The sequence below is a fragment of the Lontra canadensis genome, unplaced genomic scaffold (genome assembly GCF_010015895.1).
Source record: "Lontra canadensis isolate GAN:19392208 unplaced genomic scaffold, GSC_riverotter_1.0 scaffold88, whole genome shotgun sequence".
Lineage (NCBI taxonomy): Eukaryota > Metazoa > Chordata > Mammalia > Carnivora > Mustelidae > Lontra > Lontra canadensis.
The window spans coordinates 1048209-1075990 of NW_022631082.1; the positions used below are offsets into that span (position 1 = coordinate 1048209).

The 27782-nt window shown below is 53.7% G+C and overlaps 1 protein-coding gene across 6 annotated transcripts; it reads left to right on the forward strand.

Moving 5' to 3' along the window:
• The first annotated feature begins 346 nt into the window (after positions 1-346).
• On the forward strand, positions 347-27558 carry CHAF1A (chromatin assembly factor 1 subunit A). 6 transcript variants are annotated; one of them, XM_032883599.1, is made up of 16 exons: positions 347-507; positions 1930-2445; positions 5029-5079; positions 6074-6942; positions 12098-12151; positions 13751-13980; positions 14153-14213; positions 14450-14518; positions 17665-17891; positions 18370-18538; positions 18664-18744; positions 19643-19735; positions 20826-21078; positions 21491-21968; positions 26411-26507; positions 27080-27192. In XM_032883599.1, the coding sequence occupies exons 2-15, from the start codon at positions 2088-2090 to the stop codon at positions 26481-26483; spliced, it is 3066 nt and encodes a 1021-aa protein (XP_032739490.1). In that variant the 5' UTR covers positions 347-507; positions 1930-2087; the 3' UTR covers positions 26484-26507; positions 27080-27192. The 6 variants fall into 6 exon arrangements, with proteins under 6 accessions (XP_032739490.1, XP_032739489.1, XP_032739491.1 ...); XM_032883598.1 differs by having other exon boundaries at positions 349-507; positions 21491-21981; positions 27080-27558; XM_032883600.1 differs by lacking the exons at positions 347-507; positions 1930-2445 and adding an exon at positions 2630-2706 and having other exon boundaries at positions 21491-21981; positions 27080-27558.
• Positions 27559-27782: the final 224 nt, after the last annotated feature.

Genomic DNA, 27782 nt, shown 5'->3' on the forward strand with positions numbered 1-27782 from the left:
GTCAAATAAATAAATAAAATCTTAAAAAAAAAAAAAAAAAGAATTCACTCACAATTTCCTAGCATGGTCTGCCTACAAAGCTTGCACATTTTGGCTCCATCTTGCACAGAACGACTCTTCTGACTTCAGCCCTCTTCCTCTTCTATAATCCATGATCCCTGTTTCCTATGGGCCTTTTCTAATGTTCCTTTCTTGCACATTCTCCCCCAATCTTCCCTGCATCTTTTGTACATAAAAGAGAAATCTGTTCGGAATTTCACCTCCTTCGGGAAGTCTTCCTGGGTTGATACATGTTAATTGATTTGAGTTTTTTAAAAAATCAACTGTTATTGAATTGAATTGATTGGAAGTAATAATGAATTGAGACAGATAAATTAATCCAAAAAGAGGAACAAGAAAGTGGCTAGAGCTAACATGTTTGCAACTTCAGTGCTGAAATCTCTGACAGATTTGGGTGATTTTCTGAAGCAGAAGATTGTTGGAAGTTTCCAAATGCCTCAACAGAAGGTACTGGACCTAGATGGAGGATTGTTTCAGAATATGTACGCCAAAAACCTCCTTCCCAAAGATCCTGATGGGGCTGTTATGAATAGTTTTTTTTTTTTTAATTCCCCATGTGATTCTGAAAGGCACTCAATGGTGACCCTCTGGTTTAAATCATTGCAAAATGCTAGAATGTCATGATTCATACTGGGGAATCTCATGCTTTGAGTAAAACATGACTTGCCCCAAATGATATGCCTAATAATTCAGCTTTAATTATCCAATCTATAGAATTGATAGAATTCTGAACTTGGGCTAAATGTCAGTCTTCTTTCCTAACTTCTCCGCTTGAGAGATTAAATTGATGCTAAAGAAAACTAATTCTAGGGGCACCTGGATGGCTCAGTCGTTAAGCGTCTGCCTTTGGGTCAGGTCATGATCCCAGGGTACTGGAATCAAGTCCTACAGCAGGGTCCCTGCTCACCGGGAAGCCTGCTTTTCTCTCTCCCACTCCCCTTGCTTGTGTTCCCTCTCTTGCTGGGTCTCTGCCAAATAAATTTTTTTAAAAACTTAAGAAAAATGGTTCTAAGCCTTGCTGGTTGAAGTGGAAGTTTTCTATTCTATGTGAGGTTTTTAATCTACATGATCACACAGCCCAATCAAATGAAGTTTATGCATTCACTCAACTATTTACTGAGCTTGCTAATGTGTCAGTCTCTGAGAGGTACTGGGGATACAGTGTTAAATTATTCCTTCCCTTATGGAGCTGGTGACAAATACAGATACTAAATCAAATAACAAGTTAATTAAAAAAATAAGCTGTAATTGCTTCAAGAAAAAGAGAGGTGCCTGGGTGGCTCAGTCATTAAGCGTCTGCCTTCGGCTCAGGTCATGATCTCAGGGTCCTGGGATGGAGCTCCGCACAGGCCTCCTTGTTCAGCAGGAAGCCTGCTTCTCCCTCTCCCACTCCCGCTGCTTCTGTTCCCTCTCTCGCTGTGTCTCTCTCTGTCAAATAAATAAATAAAATCTTAAAAAAAAAAAAAAACTGTAAGGGAAAAAGGGCGGGGGGGGAGGGAAGGGGGGGAAAGAACCCAGTTGTAGGAATTTCACCTTGTTGGGGATAGGGAGGGAAAGGCTCCTCTGAGGTGCAGATCTAAGATCTGAAAGTTAGATAGAAACTAGCCAGGAAGAATGCTGTGGAGAGTTTTCTAGGTGAGGAAACAGTGTGTGCAAAAATCTTGAAGATTACACCAGAAAGATCCATCTCATTCATTCCCTCTGAATATATTTGGTGCACAGTAAATGCTTCTAAAGCGCTACACAGAATTTACTTTCTCCCTGTTGTTCACCTAAAAAAGACACTTATAGTTTTAATACTTATAATATTCAGCTGATGCCCAATCATTATAAACTAAACACTTTTCCTCCTCTAAACCGCAATTTCAGGTTGTCACCCATCAGCCTACGTAAAACGTTTCGTCATGACGTAGGAGCCCGGCCCTCCCTCCTCCTGCCGACCTATCCCACGCGCCTAGCCAATCACAGTGTTGAACTCTCAGCTTGACATCTTCTGCCTCCAATCGCAGGGCACCTCCTCCCCGCCAATGACCGGCGGCCGAGAGGAAGCCCCGGTCCTCCGCGGGAATATCAATAGGGGAGCCATGGGAGGAATGGAAGCCTCGGCTCTCGCGAGGATGCTCCCGGCGCTCCCTTCTTCCCGAGGCGGGTTGTCACGTGACGCTGTCTCGCCCAATCACCGTGCGGGCTGCGGGGGTCGCCGCGGTTCCCGCCAAATACGAGCTCGGCGGCCGCGGCAGCAGCGGCGCGGGCGGGAGGGCGAGCGGCAGTGGCCGCCTGAGCAGAGCCCGCGCCTCCGCCGCCTGAGGAGAGCTCGAGCCGCCGCCGGGGCGATGCTGGAGGAGTTGGAGTGCGGGGCGCCCGGCGCCAGGGGAGCGGCCGCAGGTCAGTTCGGTCCCGCGCTGAGGGGAAGGGGGGGCGCGGCGCGCGGCCTGCGCAGGCGGAGGCGGCAGTTGGGGGCGGACGGGCCTCCCGGCCCCAGGCCCGCTCCTCTTCGGCGGGTGTTCGGTCGGGGCGGCTGTTACAGCCGAAGCCTGAGCTCTGCGACCCGAAGGGCGCCCTCCTTGACGTTATTGTTGCGGCCGCGACCATTTTCCCCGGCGCTTTTGCGTCAGTTCGTCCTTGCTGGGCTCTCTACGGTGACGGGTCGGTGTGGCCCGGAGGGGAGACCGAGGCCCAGGGAGGTGGAGGGGCTGGCTTTGCAGGGTGCCGAGTGCGTTTGTGTCCCCTGAGCAAGCTGGACCGTGTGGGGAAACTGAGGCCCGGGGGCCCACGGGCTCGGGGACCAGAACAGCTGCGTCTGCCGGTCGGGCAAGCCCAGATAAGAGGCCCGGATGGTGGGCTCGTCCGGGAGCTGGGGCTCCCGGGTTCTTGATCCTGCCCTCTATGCAAGGTGAAGATCTGTCTTCCCCTCCCCCACCGCACCTTGGGAGGGGGCTTTCCTGCACCTGGCGGGGCCTGGGAAACGTGGGATGGTGAGCCGAGGAGGGCCAGACTGCCTGTCTACTTTGCTTGACTCCCATTTTGTGCCTAGCGCCGGCGCAACAATTGGCGCATAGTAAGTGCCTGATAAACAACCTGTCCCTTGAGTTGAGGGCTGACGGGGAGGTCCACTAGTCTGCTCCAGGGCTTCCCAGCCTGGGCACTGTTGACACTGGGGCTGTCCCTTGCATTGTAGGGTTGAGCATCGTCCCTGGCCTCCACCCGTTAGATCCCAGTAGCATCCCCTTTTTCCTACTTGTGACGACCAACAAAGGTATCCGAGCAGTGCCAAGAGGCGGCAGGATGGAGGAGGGGGTGGGACACAGAATCACCCCCTAGTTGAGAAGCACCGCTCCTTGGAAATTTCACGGAGACCTAAAATTCATATCAATAAAGTTGGGACCGATCGTCTTGAGCGGTCATTTGATACAGTAAGAATGTTTAATTTAAGAATTTAAAAAAACCACCTCACTGTGACCCTCCTACCATAAGAGGAAGGGGTTTTTTAAGGCTCAGTAAAATAGGAGCCATGTAATCTCAGAAGAAAGAGCCTTGGTAACTTTAGACACAAGTGTGTGTGGGTTGTATGTGTGCCTTTGAATGGTTCACATCCCTGGGTGGGCTACTCTTTCATGCTTCTGGGCCTAGGTCACTTTTGTTCCCCTCACATCAAAGCTGGCGGGCCACACAGGTGAATCCTTGTGGTTGTCCTAAAAATAAATTTACGTGGGTAAAGATTATGTATACTTCAGAAAAGGGGGGGAAATCCTGTCTTTGGTTAAAGAGGACCTGGGAATGATACTGTCTTGAAATGGGAAGAAAGGAGATGTGAATCCTGGGGGTCCTTGTATTCCAAGCCTGGGGCTTAGGCGAGAGCAGTTTCATCTCTGGACAGCTGAGTTTTTCAGAAACCTAGATCTGCTTTTTGAAAATACTCACTTGTGTGTATCTCTTACAAAACATATGTAGATGGCACCAAATAACTAACCTAGATTTTTTCAAGCCAGATCTAGCAGGTGCCAGCTTCTAAACTTACTCTAACCAATTTAAGGATATTTTCCCAAAGACTTAGCTCTATTTACAGTCATTTTTGTCTCAGCTTTGATATTATTAGATGCTTTTTTTGACATTTTTTTCATGCAGGAAAATACTCTCCCTTATTTCTTAATAGCACGTCAGGTCCACCCTGGCAAGCTCAACATGCTTTAAATTGTTTTACCTGTACGGACTCCATTTAAGAAGAAAATTAGTCCTATTCTGATTTTGCAGATTTGGTGGTGGGGATGGTTTGATTGGAGGAGGACATTTTGGGGTCATTAATGGTGAAATCTGTAATGCAGTGTTTTCTGTCATCTCTGCTTGCACTTGTTTCCCTTTTTCTTCTCTCTCTCTCTCTTTTTTAAGATTTTATTTTTTAAGTAACCTCTACACTCCGTGTGGGGCTTGAACTCACAGCCCTGAGATCAAGAGCAGTGTGTTCCTCCAACTGAGCCAGCCACTTGCCCCATCCTTCCCCTTTTCACTGTCCCTGTTACCATGCTCATTGGTGTCCCACTATGTGCCAGTTCTGAGCTAGGTGCACAGGGTACAGTGTGGAACAAGTCTCCGTGTTGTCACAGAGCTGTTGTTGTGTGGGGGAGGGGGAGAAGACCTCATAATGCAAGTTTCAGAGCGATGGTTACCACACAGAATGAGAAGGTGTGACCATGTTGAGAGCAGAATTTCTCAACCTGTTCACATTTTGGGCAGATAATTCTGCCTTGGGTGCCATCCTGTGTATTTTAGGATATTTAGCAGTATCTCTGTCCTCTATCCACTAGACACTCCCCCTCACAGCAACCAAAAATGTCCCTAAACACTGCCAAAGGCCCCATGGTGGGGATGGCAAAATCGCTCCCACCGGACAACCACTTTGGACATGTTAGGTGGCTCCATTTGAATTACTTCCAACTTTTAATAACTTATCCTTTGACACTTCATTCACAGCCATGGACTGCAAAGACAGACCAGCTTTTCCAGTCAAGAAGTTAATACAAGGTAACTGTCTGGGGAGGGGTTAAATACTGTTCCTAGCTTGTATCCTTCATCATCTCCTCAGCAGTATTTTTAGTTTTCTTTGAGCAGGGGCCTTCCACTAGGGTCGTCAGGGCTCAAGGGCTAGAGGCGAGCTAACATTTGTACCTTCCAGTCAGAGGCTGTGGAGCCCCTATGATCATGTTGCTGTTTACTTAGGTTCCTGGGAGCAAATCCAGTGGTCACTGCCCTTACTTGGGTTTCTCTACGTCAGCACTGTTGACATTCTGTAATTTTTTGTTACAGTGCGAGGTTGTCCTCTATATTGTATGGCTTAGCAGCGTCCCTGGTCGCTCAAGTCATGACAAACAGTAATATCTCCAGACTCCGCCAGAAATCCCTGGCAAGATCCGCTGCCCTTGGTTGAACCACGGTTGTATAGGACGATAAATGTGTCCAAATCCTTTGGTGTAAAAAGAGTGTTTATTTGCCCTTAGGCCAGATTAGTTAAGTAACTGTATAAAAAACTATGGTTTCTGGTATTTAAAACTTTTTTTTTTTTATAAAGATTTTATTATTTGACAGAGATCACAAGTAGGCAGAGAGGCAGGCAGAGAGAGAGGAGGAAGCAGGATTCAGGATCCTGGGATCATGACCTGAGCTGAAGGCAGAGGCTTAACCCACTGAGCCACCCAGGAGCCCCTCTGGTGTTTAAAACTTGGTATCTGGTTCCACTGGAGCAGTTTTCCTCTTCCCGTGATAACCGGTGGCAAGTTTGGTATTGAGGGGAGTCACGTTAAGGGCAGCAGTCTCTGAGGTGACAGGATCAGGGGCAGGGGCAAACCGTGGAGCCTGAGGGCATCCGTGTTTCCTAGAGAAGTCCCGACCCCCTGGACCCCCGGAATCCCCTCCAGCCCAGCAAGGTTGATGCTTGTTGAGCTTGTGGAATATCAAATTATCGATGGGTTGTCGCCTTTCACACTTACCCTGTAAAGACGGCCTTCTCTCTCTGTTTCAGCTCGTCTGCCCTTCAAGCGCCTGAATCTTGTCCCGAAGGAGAAGAGCGAGGACGGGTCAGATGACACCAGGAGCTCTGAGGGTGCTCCTGCCCAAAGTCAAGTCCCTGATCTGGAGACCTCTTTGGACACCGTGGAGAACAACTGTCATATGGGCTCTGACATAGACTGTAGTCCCAAACTTGTCAACGGGAAGGGTCCCTTAGATAACTTTTTAAGAAACAGAGTCAAAACCAATATTGACCAGACCGCGGTCATCATTGATTTGACGGAGGACTCGAGTGACCAACTAGATGGCCTTGTGGCCCACAGTAAACTAGATACTGCAGCCTCTCCCTCTGAGGAGGCTGTAAGTGGGGTCGGAGAAGAAGCTGGAGGTGACAGGGGGCCGCTGGAGGCCAGTCCGGAGGATGAGCTGGCATGTCCTGAGGAGACCCTTTCCGACATTCCATGCAAAACCGAGAAGGAGGGTGCCGACTCTGGGGGCCCAGAGAGGAGTGGAGATGGGCAGAAAGGCTCACCCCCAAGCTGCCCTGTGCCAACCAGTGACGCAAGAATGTGCCCGGAGAAGGACCAGGATGGTTGGAGTGAAGCCAGGGGCATCCTGTTCAAAGGGAAGGTGCCCGTGGTGGTCTTGCGGGATATTCTGGCTGGGAAACCTCCTCAAGCCAAGTCTCCGCCCGTGACACCCACAGACCAGGGCGTGCCCTCTGAGAGTGAGACGCTGGAGTCCAGCCCTGAAGAAGACTCTGTTCTTAGCCACTCATCCCGGGGTTCTTCCTCTCCCACCAGCTCACCCGAGGGGCAGTCTGTTTCCAAAAAGCAGCACGGCAGTCCCAGGCCCTCCCCAACCTGCACACCTATCCGCAGAGTGAGTATCTCTGCCGAATGCCGGTGTGGCAATGGCGACGGGATTCAGCCTCTTGCTCTCCTCCTGGGGATACTGCGTGGCCCAGGTGGTTAGTGGCCAAGTAGGTGGGGCCACAGACTGATTGGGAATTCTTTCTTTTTTTTTTTTTTTTTAAGATTTTTATTTATTTATTTGACAGAGATCACAAGCAGGCAGAGAGAGGAAGAGAAGCAGGCTCCCTGCCGAGCAGAGAGCCCAATGCGGGGCTCAATCCCAGGACCCTGGGATCATGACCTGAGCCCAAGGCAGAGGCTAACCCACTGAGCCACCCAGGCGCCCCATGATTGGGAATTCTTTGGCTATCAAAACCGTGAACGGTGTTTGGTTACATGTACCCCGCGATGTGCTGGTGGCTCTGTTAGTCACCAGCGTGTCAGGTGTCTTCTGTGAACTGCCATCTTGGTAGCCGTGGTTGTTCACACCTGAGGAGTGGTGCCAGTCAACTTGCCCATGTTAGTGAGGAGCACACGTAAGCAGGCAGCTGCGACCCCTCGTGTCAGATGTCAGCTCCGTTTCTCCTTGCTGTTCTAACGCGGGCTCGTAAGGGGGTTGATAGGAGGGAGTCTTGGTGAAGAGATCCCAAGACAGCAGGAAGACTAAAATGGGGATTCTGCAGGGTCAGCTCTCGTCAGCCTGGACACCCAGACCTAGACACTGAAAAACTGCCCCCAGAGTGACGAGAGCCAAAGGAAAACATGGCCCCATTTTAAGGACCCACAGAAAGATGACTCTCGAAATGCCTCCCTGTTGCTGGCTTGTCATCAGCACGGTGGCAGCTGTCTCCGCTCTCATGCCCCCTTAGGGTCTTCTGGGTAAAACTGATAAAATGAGTCAAGAATCCAGAAGTGTGTATAATGGCGTCCTTTGGTTTGGGTTTTTTGGTTTTTGGTTTTCGGTGTTTTGGTTTTGTAGAATTTTTGTTCACATTACGTTTTTGTTTGTTTTAACTAGGCTCGGTGCTCAGCGTGGGGCTCAAACGCATGACTTTTTAGATCAAGAGTCGCATGCTCCACGCGTAGAACCAGCCAGGTGCCCTTAGGTGGTTTTAATGTAAGATCAGATCCCGGGTTGGATCATTCAGTCTCCACTGAACCTGCTTGATTTGACTTTGATCACTTTGTGAGATTTGATCTCTAAGGGACTAATTATTTTTCTGGGTGACTGCATGGCTTTTATCTCCTGAGGAGTTTAGAAGGAAAGAAACAGTGGCTTTCTCTTTAGGTTTTCAAAATGGCAAGAGTGGAGCAATCTTTTTCTTGCAGACAGAGATACATTTTTAAACTTCCATGTGAGCCATTACTCCGACGCTCAGAATCAGAGTTGAGTCCCTTTTCGCCGTCAGCCATCTTGTTCGGTCCGGCCATGAAGTCCTTCCAGCCTGCTGCTGCTCCTTGGCCTAGATCTTGTCATGTGACGTGTTACAGCCAGTTAGCCTAGAAAACAGCACATGCACACGTGTTTCCGTTCTTCTCAAGCACTTTATTTTTTAAGTTTGTTTTTATACCCGTAGCCAAGCCTGAGGATTGGGAAATGACATAGTTGGGCCTTGTCATGAAACAGTTTTATTTCTGTCTGCTAACGCCCTCAGCAAGCCGAGCATTAAACCGAGTGGCTGGTTAGGAGATCCTGCGCCTCGGGTGTTGGCTCCTCGCTCTCAACACAGGTCTGGAGGTCTGAAACAGTCGAGAAGGCAGTGTTACCACGTGGCTTTGCAAATAATTTGCACTGTGAGTGGCGAAGGTTGACATGGCCCCAGAGCCTGCGGCAGAAAATCGCCCGTCACCCCCGGTGAGCTGGTCGGTCACAGGAGTGGAAGTGGAGCCTCCTGGTGGTGGTTGGCACTGGACGGATGAGAGCAAAGCCAAGTGATTATCAGGTGTTCCCCGTGCTGTGAGAGCCAGACTCCCTGGGGGGGCGGGCAAGATGGACCACTTGCAACCACACCCACAGCCTCGTGCATTATCTCCCACCACCCCCCTCCCCAGGAGCAGGAGTTTCCAATTCGCCGCTTAGTTTTGTGTTTGGTGCTCAACCAGCACCTTCCCTGGGGGGCTTAAGGGTTTCCTGACCCATATTAGCTTGGGGAATACTTGTGTTTTTCCACTTTCCCTCTCCACGTTCTCCTTTCCTGATTGTAGGTGGAAACTTAGTGGAAGCTCACATATTGTTTCATGTTACAGTGTAACGTGTTTGGTTTTATTTGGCTTCCACAGTCCTGGGGTTGGTACCATAATCTCTGCATTTGGATGCCCTAGGCATGCTTCTCTAGTGCGCGCATGCGTGCGTGCGTGTTTCCCTTCCAGGGAACTTAAGATGCAGCTCCTGCTGTATCTTCCCAGGGAGTCTGAGATAGTCCGCCCAAAAAGCTTCATTCTGTTGTTTCTTATGTCATTTGTTGTGTTCATTAAAGCATCAGGGTTCTGGAGACTCTTGCTTTGAGAATAGGTCTGGAGGAACGCAGTTTGGGCTCATGCGGGCTCTTCTGGCTAAATGGTCGCTCCGTAGCATTGGAGCATTTTACCATCTGGAATAGAAGTTGGCTTGCGCTTTAGCCGTGAATTCAGCCTGCTTTAATGGCGATAAGAGGTTTATTTTTTTCATAAACGAAGATGTGGATACAGCTGTGTTCCTGGAATCTGGGCATCTCTACAGATGAGCCCAGATTGCTGGAACTTTTCCAGGTATAACTTAAATTACACAAGTGCTAAATTCTTCATGTTCAAAAAACATCACTGAAGCATGACACTCCCTCCAGCCCAGCTCTCCCAGGAGTTTGTCACAGTTTATGCTTCCCCTGTGGCTTATGTGAGAGATCCTTGGGAATACACGGTATCGTTTTGTGTCCTTATAGGAGCCATGTGCTGTAAATATGTTTCTTTTTCATTCTGGGGTATCTTCCGTATGTTTGATATTTTCTCTACAGGCCTGGGAAGGTCTCTGGTTAGCTGCTATGTCTTACACCTGTGGTCTGGACACACTGCGGTTTACGGAGTCAGTCTTGTTGGTAGATGTTTCCATGGTCTCTAATTCTCAGCCTTGACAAAGCAACTGTAATGCGCTTCCTTCTGCATGTTTCCTTGGGCTGCTGTTAAGTAGCACTGGGAGCTCCCAGAGGCCCAGGTGAATGTCTCCTGCTCGCTCGCCCTCCACCGTGGCTGGAGCGGTTTGCAAAGGTCCCACATCTCCCCCGCTGCTGTCTCTCCCCTGCGGGGAGGTTTTTAGCTGCTCCTGCTGCATCACTGCCTCTCCTCACCTCATTCACTGCTGCTTCGGAGTGAAGAAATCGACGTCCCTGTATACATAAAGTCAGAGCAAGTGGCTCTGAATGGGTCCTGCCACGTGAGGTTCGTGCCCGTGGTTTTGTCCGCCTTGATGACCAGGGCGTCGATGTGTGTGTGTCAGCTTCCTGCTGGAGTCTTGGTCTTGTTTTTGGCAGCCAAGTTCCAAACTGGTGACGCATGTGGTCTCCACTTGGGGACAGTTTCATAAACACTGGGACCAAATGTCGAGAAGATAATCTGTCAGACCAGTGAGACCCATCTGGGTTCCTAGTGACGCAGTACGTCCTGGTTCTGCATGAAATGATCACAGCTCTGGTCATCGATCAGTAGCCGGCTCCTGGGAGTCCGTCACCTGGCCGGACTCACCATGGAGGGGAGGCTCTGTCAAAGGCACTGACTGTGTTTTTCTCCCAAGTGCACTCCTGGCGTGGGAATCCGGCCATCACATTGGGTACTATCCATTTGAACACAGAGGACAATGACAGAAATGCAGCAACTTGCAGATGCTGCTCTTAAATCCTTTCTGGTGGGGGTGATGTCCGGGGACTTGGCAGGCAGAGCAGACTCTGGAGAGGCGGGTGGTGTTTCTCAAGCCCTTGGTAAAACCGCTTCGGAAGCTGACATCTGTGCTGGTGCGGGCTCAGTAAAGACAGGCTCGAGCATCCTGGCATGATGCTAGAGGCATTTGAGGTCCTGCCGGCGTGTGGCTTTCATGTGACTGCTGCCATTTCCTAAGGGAAGGCTTAATCCAAAAAACTCGGTGTGTCCCAAGTAAGAAGGATGTCGTCTTGATTTATTCATCTATAGGCTGTGTTCCGCACACGGTCTTGGGCTTTCCCCAAGGAATCATCGCGACCTAGTCTTGTCAGTGTTGTCAGAGCATCTCAAGGAAAATGGGCCTTTGGTTTTTCAAGTCTCCAGTCTCACGTTCTGGCTGCCTCTCTGTCTCCACGGAGCCTGGGTAGTTGCTGCTTCTCTGCGCGCGCTCTCCGCACCGCTTTTCCATCTGACGGTTTGGTTCTCAGGCTTCCCCGCTCTGGAGGTAGCTTCGGCCGGTAGTCTGAGTTGTTCACACTCAAACCTGAGGCCGTGAAGCCAGTGGTGCGTCTTGGTGAGTCCTTCCGGCCGTGCTCACCCTGCAGCTGGGCGGTAGAGGCTGTTGTGCTCTAGGATGTGGGGGTCCTAGACCAGATCACTACCTCCGGCAAGCTGACCTTTCCCCGAACGTTCTCTCCACGCCTCAGAAGGCCGAGTACACATTGGTGGCTCATGGGAAGCTGCGCCACACACCCGTTGTATTTGATTCACAATGTTAACTTTTAGACATTACATAGAAAATGTCAACAAAATTACCAGTATCAGCAACTCTTGGAAAAATCAGAAGGGGCTGCTGTGCCGGGTTACTGGCTCTGTCCCTTTCACGCAGGGTGTGTCTCATGTCCTCTGTTACAAAGCCTTTTACTTGTGTCACCTGCCGGACGCCGAGGCTGGCTGTCCACTGCCGTTTGGTGCTGAGCCTGCCGTGTTTCTGCTGTGCTTGGCCCCCCTTCCTTTTTGTTATCTGTCTCCCCAGTCTCCTGTTTCATCCCCAGAGACGTGCATGTCAATGTTCTTTGGAGTTCATGACCCCACCGCGACATTTTGGTTTTTGGTTCTGTTTGGTGGAAACTAGTCACTGGGAAGGTTTTCACTGAGCCCTTTTTGTAAAGAAGTTCTCAGTAGTGTGAGCCCCTTACTCCCCCTTCCCCTTCTTTCCCAGAGAAGCGTGTGATATGTTACATGTACTGAAGTGATTGAAACAAGCCATGTTTAAAGAGAAATATCTTTCATTTCAGATAACTAAGAAACTCAAAGCTTCTGCAGAGAAGGACAAGCTCAAACTGCAAAGAGTAAGACATTTTCCCTGAAACAGAAAGTTAACCTGCTGTGCTTTTTGTATTGGATAGTAAGCAAGGCCCCTGCACCCCTCCTTTGCCTGTTGTCACCTTTCCCCGCTTGTCCTGACCATGACTTTGAATCTTGCTTCATTTCACACAACTGTGCCCTGGGACTTGTGGGTTGCATCATTTTAGTGAAGATTTTGCGCGTAGTCTCTCTAAGCTTCTGTTATGATCCTTGTTACTCCTACTGTCTTGATAGCTGGGCTTTGTAGCTGACACTTACCAGCCCCTTCCCATGTGCTGTGCTGGTCTGGGGGCCACGATGCTAGATGGGTGATTACTGTCTAGTGTCGCTTCTGAGTCTTCGTTTCTGTCGCCTGGGGGTCCCTACCTGTCTCACGCTGCAAAGCAGAGGATGTTCTCATTGCCGTAAGGAGCAGAGAAGGCCAGTGGGCTTCCCCAGCCCAGCCAGCCTGTGGAAGGGGTGATGAGGACAGTGGGTCTGGGCTCACCCCGTGCTTCCTATGCCATCCGCCTTATGGCTGCATTCAGTTCTTGTGGGTCAGCTTTTGGTGGTCGTTTTAGAGTTTCTCTCATTCTTAGAGAATTTCAGAGGTTGACACACATGGGGTGGGGGAGGGACATGGGGCTTAAGTATGGCCGGTTTCCAGAAGCCTTCTGCCTTCTTACTGAGCAGTAAGAAGGGCCCACATGACTCCTCACCACCTTGCATGCTTTCCCCAGTCCAGGCACCTTCTTCAAGTATCCGACCCGGCGCGGAAGGTGCAGAGGGTGGGCACTCTGTGAGAACGGAATGCTTCCGCCATCACTAGCGGAGAGCCTCTGTGGCTTTCCTTAAAGCAATGAGAGGTTTCTTAGGGCAGAAGGTGGGACATTCTCTAGAGACGAGGGCAGAGTCCTATGCCCAGACCGAAACCGGAGTTGCCAGGCTCCTGATGTTGAGAAACCCACTTCCGACATAAATAGTCCTCACACTTTCCCTGGTGCTGTGGCAGAAGGGGAGCCCCGGTGTCTGGCAGGTGTCTCGCCTGCTGAGTAGGAGCTCGGGCTTAGATACTGATGCAGGGCCTCAGGCCGTGTGATGGTTGTTTGGAATGAGGAACTGATGTAAAGATAAAAGCAAATTCATTTTTTTATTGTTTATTTTCATTTTTCCCCCTGACTTAGCAGATTCCCAGTCCCTGCCTCATCCCGATCTTCCATTTCAGAAGAAAAAAAAATAAACCCTATAATTTGATCTGGTTTGGGGAGGGTGGGAAGAAAAATGCTTTTGTTTTAAAGGTAGGGAAGCAAAACCTACAGGTATTTTTGTGTCTTTATTTTATCCTCATTTTCTGATTATGTCATTGTTTTTAATTAAGTAAAAAGATAAACTCCGCCCCATGTTTAAAGATGGTATTTTGAGTGAAGCTTATTTCAAATTGCGCAGAGGTCCTGTGAGCATTGGCTGGTGGCCGTCACTCCTCTCCCAGTGGCCGGTGTGGGAGGGCGCCGGCCGGCAGGGTCCCTCCCGGGTGGGCCACCTCTCCTCATCCTCCACTGCCTGCGGGCGCAGGGACACAGCCGCGGGACCCTCTCTTGGTGCAGGACAGGGAGCGGTTGGGCAAGCAGCTCAAGTTACGGGCGGAGAAAGAAGAAAAGGAGAAGCTGAAGGAGGAGGCCAAGCGGGCCAAGGAAGAGGCCAAGAAGAAGAAGGAGGAGGAGAAGGAGCTGAAGGAGAAGGAGCGGCGTGAGAAGAGGGAGAAGGACGAAAAGGAGAAGGCAGAGAAGCAGCGGCTCAAGGAGGAGCGGCGCAAGGAGCGGCAGGAGGCGCTGGAGTGCGTGTGCCCTTGGAGGAGGGGTGGGGGTGGGGTGGGGGGACGGGAGCACGCACCCTCCCCAACCCCTGCACACGCAGGCTTGCCCAGGACCGGGGCCGGCCTTCCCAAGCCGGGCTGGGTGTGCGCACACCCGAGCTGCCGGACTGAGGCTGAATTTCCTGTCTCCCAGGGCGAAGCTGGAGGAGAAGAGGAAAAAGGAAGAGGAAAAACGGTTGCGGGAAGAGGAGAAGGTAGGTTATTGTCACAGGACCGCTGCGGGCGTCCCCTCTGCCTGGGGAAGCCAGGTGGCCCCCGCGGGTTCCAGCTGCAGCTTGCGAGCATGCGGAGTGTCGGACGCCCCCCGGGCCTTCGTGGGTTTAGAGAGCTGACAGCAAAGGAGTGCTCTCATCTTTAAAATGCTGGGCTTGCGTTCTTGGGGCCACCGTCTCTCTTCATTTCTTCGTGTTCATCTTCTCTTCTGCTGCAGCGCATTAAAGCGGAGAAGGCCGAAATCACAAGGTTCTTTCAGAAGCCAAAGACCCCGCAGGCCCCCAAGGTAAGCGCCCGGCTTCCTCCTGCTGGACTTTCTCTGTCACGTTTGTCCTTCTGAAAAGTACAAGGGTATCTTCTGACCAGGGTCATCAAGAGGGGGTCTCTGCTTACAGAGGGAGGTTTTACTTCTGACGGAGGCTGGAGACACAATATTTTGTTGTTCGCTCTGTCCTTGAAAAGGCGAAAAGTGGCACCGCCAAGTGTTCGGAGGTTGCTTCCTGAGCAGTTTTGCGTTAGGAGCTGTGTGGGAAGGTGTCAGAGAAGACGTAGTGCTTACGTTTAGGGAGCTGAGGCTTGGGGTGGGAGGCGAGAATAAGCATAAAACCGTTTGGAATTCACAGAATTCTGCTTCTCCAAGCTGGTATCTGTCGCCTTCCAGCAGCATCTGCTTCTGGAGACCCCAGACTTCCCTCCCCCTCCCTCTGCGCTCCAGAGGTAACCCGTCTCCTCCGATGCAAGGGTGTCCGTCTAGAGCTTTCTGCGCATTTACACGTCTTCATATGTTTGTGTGTTTACATACATATCATGAGTGTGTTCCGTCCCTGCTTTGTTTACATCGCTGAATCCTGGATTCTTGCCATGCTGGTATGTTTGGGTCGGCTTCGTTCTTTCTGTTGCCACTTAACTTTTCATAGTATGGATGGTGTCACCGTCTACGGCCATTGCCCCATTGATGCCCCATCAGTGGCACAGTGACTGTCACTGACAATCCTCTCTGCATGTGTGCCTTTTTTTTTAGGATTTTATTTATTTATTTGACAGAGAGAGACCATCGAGAGAGGGAACAAAGCACAGAGAGTGGGAAAGGGACAAGCAGGCTCCCCGCTAAGCAGGGAGCCCAAGATGGGGCTCGATCTCTGCACCCTGGGATCGTGACCTGAGTCAAAGGCAGATGCTTAAGGACTGAGCCCCCCAGGTGCCCCACGTGTGCCTTTCTTTAGGACGGCTGCCTGGAAGCGGGTTGATGCTTGGTCCAGGGATACACACTCGGACAGAATGACTGGTTGTATTGGTCCTGCCCAGGTGCCCTCCCAGCGGGAATGTCCGTGCTAGGCCTCGTGGGGAAATGAGCTCTTCCCCACAGGCACTGGCACAGAATGGAGTATGTTTTACCTTCGCTAATCCAATGGGCAAAAAAATTGACGTTCTTCTTTCACTTTACAATTTTCCTTGATTCTAGCTGGACATCTTTTTGTCTTTTGTTCGCCATTTGATTTCTTCTGTGACTTGCCAATTCCTATTTCTTACCTATTTTTCTACGGGATTGGCTTTTGCTCTGACCTCTAGGAGTTACTTCTGCAGCCAGGATTTTCTTTTTAAAGATTTATTTATTTATTTATTTATTTATTTATTTGAGAGGGAGAGAGAGAGTGAGCATGCACAAGCAGAAAGAGGGGAAAGGGAGAAGCACACTTCCCACTGGGCAGGGAGCCCAATGCAGGGTTGGATCCCAGGACCCTGGGATCATGACTGAGCCAAAGGCAGACGCTTAACTGACTGAGCCACCCAGGTGGCCTACAAATTTCATGTTTTAATGTCAACATTTAAAATTTTTTTTTAAGATTTTATTTATTTATTAGAGAGAATGCAAGTAGGCAGAAGAGCAGACAGAGGTAGAAGGAAAAGCAGGCTCTCCGCTGAGCAGGGAGCCCGATGTGGGGCTCGATCCAGGATCACGACCTGAGCCAAAGATAGACACTTAACCGAGAGAGCCACCCAGGTGTCCCTTAAATTTTTTATAGCATTTGACTTATGGTTACAAAGCCTTGTATGCCCTCTGGCCATAGACAGATATCATCTCTTTCCTAGTTTTTTGGTCTAGTTTTCACTGGTTGTTTTTTTTTGTTTGTTTGTTTTGTTTTTTTTTAAGTTTTTTTTAGGGGCACCTGGGTGGCTCAGTGGGTTAAGCCTCTGCCTTCGGCTCAGGTCATGACCCCAGGGTCCTGGGATCGAGCCCCGCATCGGGCTCCCTGCCCAGTGGGCAGCCTGCTTCCTCCTCTCTGCCTGCCTCTCTGCCTACTTGTGATCTCTCTTTCTCTCTCTCTCTCAAATAATAAATCTTTAAAGTTTGTTTGTTGTTGTTGTTGTTTTTTAATAATCTCTATACCCAATGTGAGGTTCAGACTCCCAGCCCCAAGATCAGGAGGCGCCTGTTGCACTGGCCGAGCCAGCCAGGCCACTATTTGTTTTTTATGTGTAGTTCCTTAGCTTGGCTGGAGTCTTTGGTCCTATGGGCTCAGCCCTAACTCTGTCCTGTCTGGGTGTCTGATAGCCCAGTACCTGCTCATTAGTGAGGTGGGCCGTCAGCTGGTTCTTGGCTTTGACTGCAAGTTGGGAATCACCAAGGAGATATGCAAAATCTTGGAGCCTGGATCCCATCCCGGAGCATCCCCCAGACGGCCCTCTGTGGGGCCTCGGTGAAGGAGGTTGCCGTAGTGTTCTCTCCTCAGTGAGGTTGGAGGCTGGCTGGCTTATACTGAGCTTCACAGACGGGGACTCTCCTGACCCCGCACGTCCTCGTGTGCCAGCTTTGGGATCCGCTGACAGACATGGCCAATGCTGCCGAACTCAGAGGAGAGAGTAAATGCACCAGAACTTGTGATGAATGGTTCTCAGGGAACAGACATCGATGTGCAGGTTCATGTCCGCCTTCAGTGTTGAGATGGGCTCTGGCTCGTGAGTCCACTTGTCCCAGTGCAGCTCTGGGGAAGCGGCGGTCACTCCCTGGGGGTTCAGTTCCCTCTCCCGGGATCGCGGGTCCTATTGCGTCCCGCCCCCTTCTTTTTAAAGAGCCGTGTTTAGTGGGTATAATGCGGTGTAAAATTCACTCATTTGGTGAGTTCTGACAACGCGTAGGGCTCCGCAGCACCCCATACTCAAGAGCTGAAGTGTTGCTGTGGCCCCAGTTGGCTCCCTATAGTTGGCGCCCTCCTCCCTGCTTGGCCCCCAGCCCCTGGCAACTGCTGATGTGACTTCTGGCCTCTAGTTTTGCCTTGTCCGGAAACTTGTGTAAATGACCTCACACAGCGTGTAGCCTTTTGTGTGTCTCCCTGGACTTTGGACCTGGATGAACGTGAAAAGGAGCATCCCCATGCGGTGTGCCCGGCGGCACCCTCCCCCGCTTGCGTCACGTCGTCTTCTCCCTTTCAGACCCTGGCTGGCTCCTGCGGGAAGTTCGCCCCTTTTGAAATTAAAGAGCACATGGTTCTTGCCCCTCGGTTTCGGACTGCCTTCGACCAGGACCTCTGTGATCAGTTGGACCAGCTCCTCCAGCAACAGAATGGCGAGTCCTCCTTCCTGAGAGATCTGAAAGGCCGGCAGCCCCTCAGGTCCGGACCCACCATGGTTTCAAACCGAAATACGAATATTCATAACAGGTTAGTGGCCGGGGAGACCGTCTTTTGCCTGTTGGTGACGTCAGAGCGCAGTTGGAAAATGCCAGGGGCCCGAGGCAGAGCCCTGCCTTCTGGGCCGCTGTGGGCTCGTCATGGCCAGTTGCCCGCCCCCCCGGGGCCTAAAGCCGAAACCTCAGTGCCGAGTGTCGGGGGCGCTGGCCTTGCTGAGAGCTGCCGCTGCAGAGGGCAGACTGGCCGGCCTGGCTCCCTGGGAGCAGTTGCCCTGTTCTTGTCGACCCCCTTGCTCTCTGGGAGCCCGCTTCTGTACATCCTGCGGGGCAGCCGCTCGGCGATCTTGTCTGCCCCTTCTTGCTCCGTGTCCCTGGAATGAATGCCCCTTAGCTTTCTTGGGAGCAGGTGGTTTCCCATCTCTGGAAGACGTTGCCGGCCTGCTTCCCTGAGAAGCCGGGGTGGCGAGCGGCGCGGAGCGGGGAGGCGCATTGCTGGGTCTCCTCCTCAGCGATGTGGTGATCGTGGAGAGCGGCAAGGCGGACGGCGTTCCTGACAGGCGGAGGTTCGGCAGGATGAAGCTCCTACAGTTCTCCGAGAATCACCGGCCGGCATACTGGGGGACGTGGAATAAGACAACGGCCGTCATCCATCCAAGGGACCCCTGGGCCCAAGACAGGGTGAGCACGTGGCGGCGGTGCTGCTGGTCCCGGCGCGTCTGTCTTCCTGCATCTCTGCCATTCCAGTGTTTTCTGCTTTGCCGGCCCCAAAAGAGCCATGACGTGCTGCGTCTTTGTTTCCTCAGAAGTTCCTGGACTATGAGGTGGACAGTGACGAGGAGTGGGAAGAGGAGGAGCCGGGAGAGTCCCTCTCCCACAGCGAGGGGGTGAGCATGTGCCTGCATGGCTTTCGGCTCCCCCAGAAGGCTGCGCTCACACTCACAGCCAGCCTGTGTCTGACCGGTGGTGGGGACACCCAGATTTCCAGGAACACCCGGCTGGCCTCATCAGCTGAGCTTCCAGCTCTCGGTTTCGGCTCGGGTCGTGGTCTCAGGCGCGTGAGGTGGAGCCCCATGCCAGGCTCTGCGCTGAGCAGGGAGTCTGCTCGGGGTCCTCTCTCTCTCCCCTTCCCTCTTCCTCTGCTGTCCACCCCCAACCCCCACCCCGTGCTAACTCTCTCAAATAAATAAATAAATCTTTATGTTAAAAATAGTTAAAAACAACCAGATTTCCAGCATCTACTGGAAAATCTTAGCTAGTGATGCTAGCTCACCTGGCAGTGGGACTGAGCAGTGTCCGGCCTGTGAGATGGCACATGCTGACCCCTGGTCTGCCTGGTCCCCACCCACCCCTCCTGTCTTACATCTGGGCAGCTTCGCTCACTTGTGTTCTGCCTGACACACACCCCCACCGCCCCCCTCAAATAATGGGATACAGGGGCACCTGGGTGGCTCAGTGGGTTAAAGCCTCTGCCCTTCGGCTCGGGTCATGATCCCAGGGACCTGGGATTGAGCCCCGCATCGGGCTCTCTGCTCAGCAGAGCCTGCTTCCTCCTCTCGCTCTGACTGCCTCTCTGCCTACTTGTGATCTCTGTCTGTCAAATAAATAAAATTAAAAAAATAATAATAATAAGGAGGGTACATTCACGGGGTTTCACCCTGCGCCCATGAGCATGACGCTCAAGGCAATAGATGCCTTTGCCTTCCTTAGATGTTCGCAGGTTAACATTTTAAATGATGTATATATTCTGTTGCCACATATTATGAACCGTTTTTCTTTTTTGAGGATGATGATGACGATGTGGGAGACGATGAAGATGAAGACGATGGTTTTTTTGTGCCCCATGGGTACCTGTCTGAGGACGAGGGAGTCACTGAGGTGAGGGGAGAGTGGGGAAGTGACTGTCTCGGAGAGAGCTCGCTGGGCTGAGCTGGGCTGCGAGTTTGGGGGCTGTGACAGCGGTGCGACGGCCCATCTCACCCACCCTCGTACCACGTGCGCTTTGCGACCCCAACGCATAGTCATTTGTGGGGTCTCAGGGGCCTGAGCTTGAGTTTTGCCTGGGGAGGGTAGTGGGGGTCTACAGAGGTAGGAGAGAATCCCAGATAGGGCAGTGGCATGAGGAGAAACCCGAGTCAGAGGCCAGGATATTTATGCTAGAGCACTTTGGTTCTGTTTACGTTTTCCTAGCTGAGGTATAACAAACTTATAAGAAAACATGCAGATCTTAGTTATTGAGCACAGTGAGCTTTAATGATTAACATTTGTAAATCCATCACCTGAAATAAAATCTAGAACTTTCTGTGTCTCCAGGTGGTTCCCCCGTGCCCCTTGGAGTTAACCCCCAACCTCTGCCACCAACGTGCTAGGCTCTGGCAGATGGCTGCTTTTAGGGCTCCGACAGCAGGTCAGGTTGTCATGTTGGGACAGTGGAGATTGGAGAAGTATGTTGTTGCCTGGGGGAGTGGTTTTGTCTCTCCCAAGTCAGGCTGGAGGGGCGGGTGTTCCTCGTACATTTCCAAGCAGCGAGGCAGGCTGTGGAGTCAATGGGCCTCCCCGTCTCTGAGAGCGGTGTTGGGCCTGGCCTCGAGGGTGAACTTTGCGTGGGGTTTGGGGTTGGTGATTGGACGGCCCTGGCATCACACTGTCCCCAGAAAATCTAGAGTGGCCTCGAGCGGCTTACTGGTGAGGATAGAATACTTTAGCCCCTGCTGGTCATGGCCAGAGAGGATGGGCACGTCCAAAGAGCAAAGGGCATGAGTGCCAGTCTTCGTTGCATCTAGGAAAGCACACCACTGTTTCCCGGCGGTGATGTTAGGAAGAGGGGTGTGGGACACGGTGGGGGCCGGGACGTGTGGACGGCTGTGCCCAGCCCCAGCGTGCTCGTCCCTCTCCCTGGCCCGGGGGTGGGACGAGAGGGCACAGGGGCCTGGGAACCCTGAGAGAGCATTGCTATCTGCCCTGCAAGGAGTGTGCTGACCCAGAGAACCATAAGGTTCGTCAGAAACTGAAGGCCAAAGAGTGGGACGAGTTTTTGGCGAAGGGGAAGAGGTTCCGCGTGCTCCAGCCGGTGAAGATCGGCTGCGTCTGGGCAGCTGATAAGGACGGGGGCGCCGACCGGAAGGTGCTGCAGCAGTTCACGGCGTGCCTGCTGGAGACGGTCCCCTCCGAGGAGGAGCAGACGCCCAAGGCCTCCAGACGGGAGAAGAGAGACCAGCAGAGTGAGTGCCGGTGCCTGCCGGGAACGGGAAGGGATCGGGCTCCCAGCGTCCTGGGCCCAGGGAGACTGCTGGGCGGCTGGACTGCGATGCAGGAGGCCTGTCGGCCAGTCACGAAAGCAGCGCCGGCTGAGCGCATCTCTTGCTTTCTTGATACGACGGCAGGACCGGGCCCTCTAATTAGCACACTCCGCAGAGGGCCGGGCTCAAGGTCACAATGCCTGAGGTCGCTGCCTCCTCGCTCTTCAGAGCCCGGGGAGCCCCGTGACTCGGGAGGAGTGGGCACACGGAGGGAGGCATGCTCGTTTATCCGGAGAAATCCCGCCTCGGGAGACCTGGGCTGCCCAGCCTCCCGCAGCTCACCTCGAAAGGCCACCCCGCAGCTGACCGTGTCTCCCCGCCCCGCCCCCACCAGTCTTGGCGCAGCTGCTCCCACTGCTGCACGGGAATGTGAACGGAAGCAAAGTGATCATCCGGGAGTTCCAGGAGTGCTGCCGCCAGGGGCTGCTCGGCAGGGGCGCGGCCAGTCCCGACAGCAGCTCTGCCAGCCCGCCCAGCCCTGGCTCCTCCCGCCCGCAGACCCCCACCACCAGCGAGGACGCCGCCGTCCCCTCCAAGGCCAGGCTCAAGCGGATCATTTCCGAGAACTCGGTGTACGAGAAGAGGCCTGACTTCAGGATGTGCTGGTACGTCCACCCGCAGGTGCTGAAGACCTTCGACCAGGAGCACCTGCCCGTGCCGTGCCAGTGGAGTTACGTCACCATGGTGCCCTCGGCCACCAGGGAGGACAGTGGCGGCGTCCCCGCCGCGGGGCCCAGCCAGGGGACGCCCGTCTCGCTGAAGCGGAAGTCAGGCGGCAGCATGTGCATCACCCAGTTCATGAAGAAGCGCAGGCACGACGGGCAGGTGAGGGGCGGGGCGGGCGGGGAGACCCCCATGGGCGCTTTTTAGTTTCTGTGAAGTGTCTTTGCTAGAGCAGTTTTCGAGTCGCAGCAAAAGTGAGCAGGAAGGGTAGCGATTTCGCGTGCTCGCCCGGTGCCCAGCCACCCAGGCACCCCGATGGCTCATTCCTTTTTAGCCCCCAGCGGTGCTCTTTGTGTGGACACTTCTCAGCCTTTTTATGTTTTTGCTTCTGCCTTCACTTCCTGTCGTTGGAAGCACTGACCGATCTGGGCTTTGCCCGACCTCGTCCACAGGGGCGAGCAGAATCATGACCGGGAGCACGGGCGGCTCCCTGATCACTGACGCACCGCGCTGGGAGGACCCAGTGCGAGGAGCCGAGTGTGGGGACCTGGGGGCGCAGGGGCGGCGCCATCTCTGAGGCGGGCTGCGGGCGCAGAGGGGCGGAACCCGGCTCCAGCCTTCACTGCTGTTGGACGTGTGTTTTTTTCCTGCTGGAATAGGAATGTGATGAGTTTCTTCCTTTCACGCAGCTACTCTTACCGGAAACCCATTTTGCGGCGCAAGTACCGGTTGCTTGTCTTAGGCAGGCGTCTTGGGTTAACAGACTTCACGAGGAGAGTGCGAGGAAGGTGTCTTTGGAGCCGTGTCTCCGGCTCGTGTCCGGCGCCCTCTGCGGGGGTCGTGTGGCTTGGGGAGCTGCATGCTGCGGGCTGGGTGGTGATGCCCCCATACCCCCAGCTCCTGCCCACGGCTTCTCTGACAGGAGGCACCGTTCAGCTTAGTAAATCCAGTGGCCGTCAGAGCAGGAAGGCGGGAGAGCTTGCTCCTGGAATGACGCCTGGCCTTCGCCCTGCTGCTGCAGGCAGACGAGGCCTTTGACACGTTGTAAACCTCCCTCTTAAACCGGGACTGTTTGTGTCCTCAGCGCAGGGCTGTGTGCAGGGTTCCACCCCGCCTGCAGACCCGGCTCGCCCCTCGCACCGTGGGGAGCCTCTGCGGTGAGGAGGCAGGGCTTGGGACACGCAAATACTTCCCTGGGGCTCAGCCCCGGTGACGGGCTCCGGCAGATCTGTCAGGTGTTCGAGCTGTGTGTGAGCGGCAGAACCTTCCCAGGGCCTGCACCATTGTTCCCCAAGCAGTCCTAGACGGAGCCGGAACATGGCCGGCTCTGCTTGAAACCAGCCGTGGGAACCCCAGCTTGAAAATGGCCTTGTTCGTCTGTTTGTGTGGGCAGCCTTCCTTCAGGGCCCCGCCATGTCCTTGCCCGTTTGGTGGGCGTGGATGTGGAGTCTCACCTGAGCTCGAGGGACGGCCCCGGCTGCATCCTGAGCTCCATGGTGCCCTCTCCCCCGTGGTGGTCCTCGCTTTCAGGACAAACAGTGTTTTTGTTTTTGTTAAGATTTTATTTATTTGTTTGACAGAGATCATAGGTAGGCAGTGAGGCAGGCAGAGAGAGAGAGGGAAGCAGGTGCTGAGCAGGGAGCCCGATGCGGGGCTCGATCCCAGGACCCTGGGAGCGTGACCTGAGCTGAAGGCAGAGGCTTTAACCCACTGAGCCACCCAGGCGCCCTGAAAACAAATTTTAGCCACTATTACGTTCCCTCAAATGCCAGGTGCTAGGCTAGGCGCTTTCTGGGAATCCCTGCGTTTCGTCTGTAAGATGCTGTGTTACCGTGCTGAGCCGCCAGGAAAGGAAAACCCCCGGTTGTGTGTCCGGGAATCCGCACAATGGGGAGTCTCACCTGATGGTCCGCGCGTGATCAGTCGCCCGTTCCCGTGCCCTGTTTCCAGGTGGGGCCCTCCAGAGGCTCAGCGGTGCTGGGGACTCAACCGAAGGCTGCAAAGCAAGCGAAGCCTGTCCGGCCCCTCGCAGGGCTCACCTCTGCCCCTGGGGTTCCAGAACCACTCCCGGCACACGTACCACCCAGAGAGCACGCCAAAGCTTCGGGATTCTGGGCGTCCTGGGCCCGGTGACGCTGATTCAGCACGTCAGAGCGAGGAACTTGGGGTCTCCGTGTGATTTTATTTAATTTTTAGAGAGCGAGCGAGTGAGCGTCCTCAAGCAGATTCCCCGCTGAGCGCGGAGCCAGACCGTGCGGCTCCATCTCAGGACCCTGAGGGCATGACCTGAGCCAGACACGCCGCTGACCCAGCGCCCCTGAGGTCTGCATTGTAAAAGCTCCTCGGAGGGCGGCTGGGTGGCTCGGTCAGTGACGCGTCTGACTCGTGATTCCTGCTCCGGTCGGGACCTCGGGGTCCTGAGGTAGAGGCTTCCTGCCCGCTCGGCCGCTCCCAGCGGGGAGCCTCCCTCTCCCTCTGGCCCTCCACCCGCCTGCTTCTGCCTGTGCGCACTGGCTCGCTCTCAAATAAGTAAATCAATCTTCAAAGCTAAATTAATATCAGAAGCCCCTTAGGAAATGCCGCGTGCCAGGTGCAGGACCTCAGCGTGGGCCAGCACAGTGTGTGCCTCATGGGGAGGAAGCTCTGAGCGCCTGGCTTCTGGGGTGTCCTGGGAGCCGCGCCGTGGGCAGTTAGCCTCACCCCTGCTCTGCAGAGGGGGACGCAGTGCTCGGCGGTCCTAGTGTCGGGCTGCTGCTCACAGGGCCCCAGCGTCAGCTTCACACAGGGTGGGGGTTTGTCCTGAGCTCCGGTAATGACCGGCTCCCCCCGTGTCCCACTCCCTCCTTCCTTAGCGTGTGGCCTTTGTTTTCGTGGTCACACATGGCTGTGGCACCTACCGCCGGCAGACCAAGGCAGCAGAGACTTTCTACTTAGCTGGGTTCACAGGACTGGCCAGGCGGCCTCACTCGGCTTCCGCGGTGCAAGGGCAGGGTGGGGGGATGGCTTTGGGGCAGCCTTAGCCGGGGCGGCCCCCGCTGACAGCACCCACATAAACGCGCCTGACACAGGTAAATTTCTAGAAGGTAAGACTGGAGGCCCGGAGCCTGTGGAGAGTTTAGGCTTGGGTTTCGGGAAAGCCGCTGATACTTCCCTACCCTGCCGATAGCTGCTGTCAAACCATGAACGTCCGCACAGATTCTAGATGGGGTTGAGCTTTCCTAACTTGTGGGAATTTATTTTTTTTTTTCCAAATTTTTGCTTCAGTTTTTGTTTTTTGTTTTTTTCAATTTTGTGGGAATTTAAAGATCCTTTTGAGTTGATAGCTGGCCTGCTACGCCGCATGTTCCCGAGGCATCACGATCAGTCAGGTGAACAGGGCCGAGCGAGGCACCAGGACTGCGGTCTTGTGTGGCCCCCGGGGCGACTCGAGCTTTAGGCTTTGATTTTATTCTGAAATGGGGAGAGGCCCTGTTTCCCCTTCCAGTCCGAAATCGCCTGTGATCAAAATGACCCCGAACAGGTGTTACCTGGAGGTCATTCCTGATCGTGGCTAAAGGCCTTTCCAAGCCCAGAGCTGGGCCCCCGCGGGCAGTAGCAACAGCCTGAGCACCTGTCCTGTGTGTGTGGGGCTGCGGCTGGGGAGCCCCCCGCAAAGTGGCGGTGCCCAGGACACCTCGTTCGTGTTGCTCCACAGACCCACTGAGTGCCCCCCAATCAGCGTGGGGAGAGCCCAACTCTGCTCTTCTCAGCCAGCGAATTCTCAGGAAATGGGTGGTTGGAGGCATCGGTGCTACGTGCTCTGGGGGCTGCTGGCGTGTCCGTGGGGCTGCCCAGCCAGGCCAGCAGGCTGCACACCGCATGGTCCTGCACCATCGCCCCTTTTCCAGGCAAATAAATGCCCATTTCTGTCACAGAGGAATTCCAGGAGAGTTTTGAGAAAGAGCCTCCCCTTTTGAAATAAGCCCATCTCTGCCTCTGCTGGTTCTTTGTTCATCTACATAAAGTAGCGGCACTTGTATGGATGGTTAGTGTTTAAAATTGGCCCTTTTAACCAATTAATTAATTCTTAAAAATTGGCCCTTCTCCACGTGGTCCTTCTGTCCCCTCTGGTAAAAGCCGATGAACAGAGGTCCAGAAAGTCAGTGGAGACTCTGCCCACAGCGGCTCAGATGGTGTTGTCACTGGCAATAGTGGTCCGAACATGAGTGACGAGAGAGAGTTGTTGGGGGCCAGGCTGAGGGGCTGAGCCCTGGGCAGAGGAGGCGACGCTGGCTGGCGGAGTTCTCCACTGTTTATTTCAAGAGAAAGTGAAAGTGGGTGTTTTATCACTATATCTTCAGATCAAACCAGAAAGCCAGATTGCTGATTCAGAATCGGCCAATTATTTTTATAAATAATGCTGGTGGTCGTTTTGGGAGATCTGAATGAGGTCGTTGGCGAGAACCTCCCCCCACCCCCCAACCCCCTGACAAGGCTCCTTTGCGCATAGGTTCTGAAGCACACCCCTGCAGCTTGTTGCCAGATCAGGTGGGGGCGTACACCGGCCCATCTGCTGCTGCTGCTGATGGCCCGTGCCCCCTTGTCTGTCCAGGTCGGGGCTGGGGACCTCGATGGCTTCCAGGCAGACACGGAGGAGGAGGAAGAGGAGGACGGCGACTGTGTGATCCTGGACATCTCGGATGTCGTGGGTGAGAATCTGGCGGGAAAAGAAGAACGCACGCCCCGTCGCTCCCACACTCCTCCTGTCTGTAAACAAGGGGGTTGAGCTAAGAGACCCCAAAAGGCGCTGAGTGGGCTGGATGGGTGGGGGCAGTGCATTCTGGTCCACGGTCTGCAGGATCTGGCTTATCTGAAAGCTGCCACGTGCACAGCGGGACTGGCTCCAGTAGCCATGACAGAAATAGGTACAGTAATGGGCCAGCAGTTGGATGCTGACCACGTTGTGGTGCTGTTCCAGAAGCTTCCCAGAGAATCGGCAGTGCTGCACCTGCAGCTCCAACCCCTGGGCTGGGTTGCAGGAGGGGAGCCGTGGAGTCTTGGGGTGGTCTCGGGTGTAGAAGGGGCTGAGTCGGGGACACCTGGAGGGGGCAGTGAGGGAGGCCAATGTTTGACTCTTGCCGAGTGAGCCCAGGAGGGGACAGGCTCTGAGGGCCGTGAATGAGTGTAGCTGTCTGAAGGAGGGCGTGGGGGCAGTGACTTGGGCCCCTACCCAGTCTGGGGGTGCAGCCAGCTAAAGGCCCCTCCTTCTCTTGCCTTGCAGAGGCTCCGACCCCGTGTGGAACCACTTCTGGAGCTGGGGGGTCCGTGGGAATGGACACCAGCGAGAGCCCCGTGCCCACCAGCTCGCTCAGCCCCTGCTGAGTGCCCCGCTGGCCCGGCATGTGTAGGTAGAATGGTTAGGGCATTCACAAACGCCTCTCGGATACTTGAAAGTCCTACGAGTCCTGTGTAAAGAGCACTTTGTCCTGCTTCGCAGGCCTCCCCAGAGGTCTGGAAAGTTTTATAGAGGATGCTTGATTTGTTCCTTTTGGTATTTGTAAAAATCCCCCCCAAAAAGCTGCATATTAATCTGCCCTTGAATAAAGCATTATTGCGATGTGAGGATCTGTACAGGGACAGCCTGGTCGCGCCTGTGGGCCCCCAAGCAGGCGCTGTGATGAAATGCTTGTAAATGAGTTGGAGCCCGCGGCGGCTCCTCGACCTGATGAGGGTGTGTATAAACTTATTGTCCAGCCCTGACCTGGTGCATCTGTCGTCTTTTCAAGCATCGTTCCTCGTGCATGGTTCCATCCCCTGGGGCTGGCCCCCCGCTCTGGGCTGGCGGGTGTACTCTCCCCTACCCGGTATGTGGCTCAGTTGTTTGTATAAAGGGTCACACCTTGCAGAAGCACTGTCCCCACTCTGGGCTGTAAAATCCTTGGCCTCTATGCTGACCTGGTTAAAGGTGACAGCTTCCGAAAAGT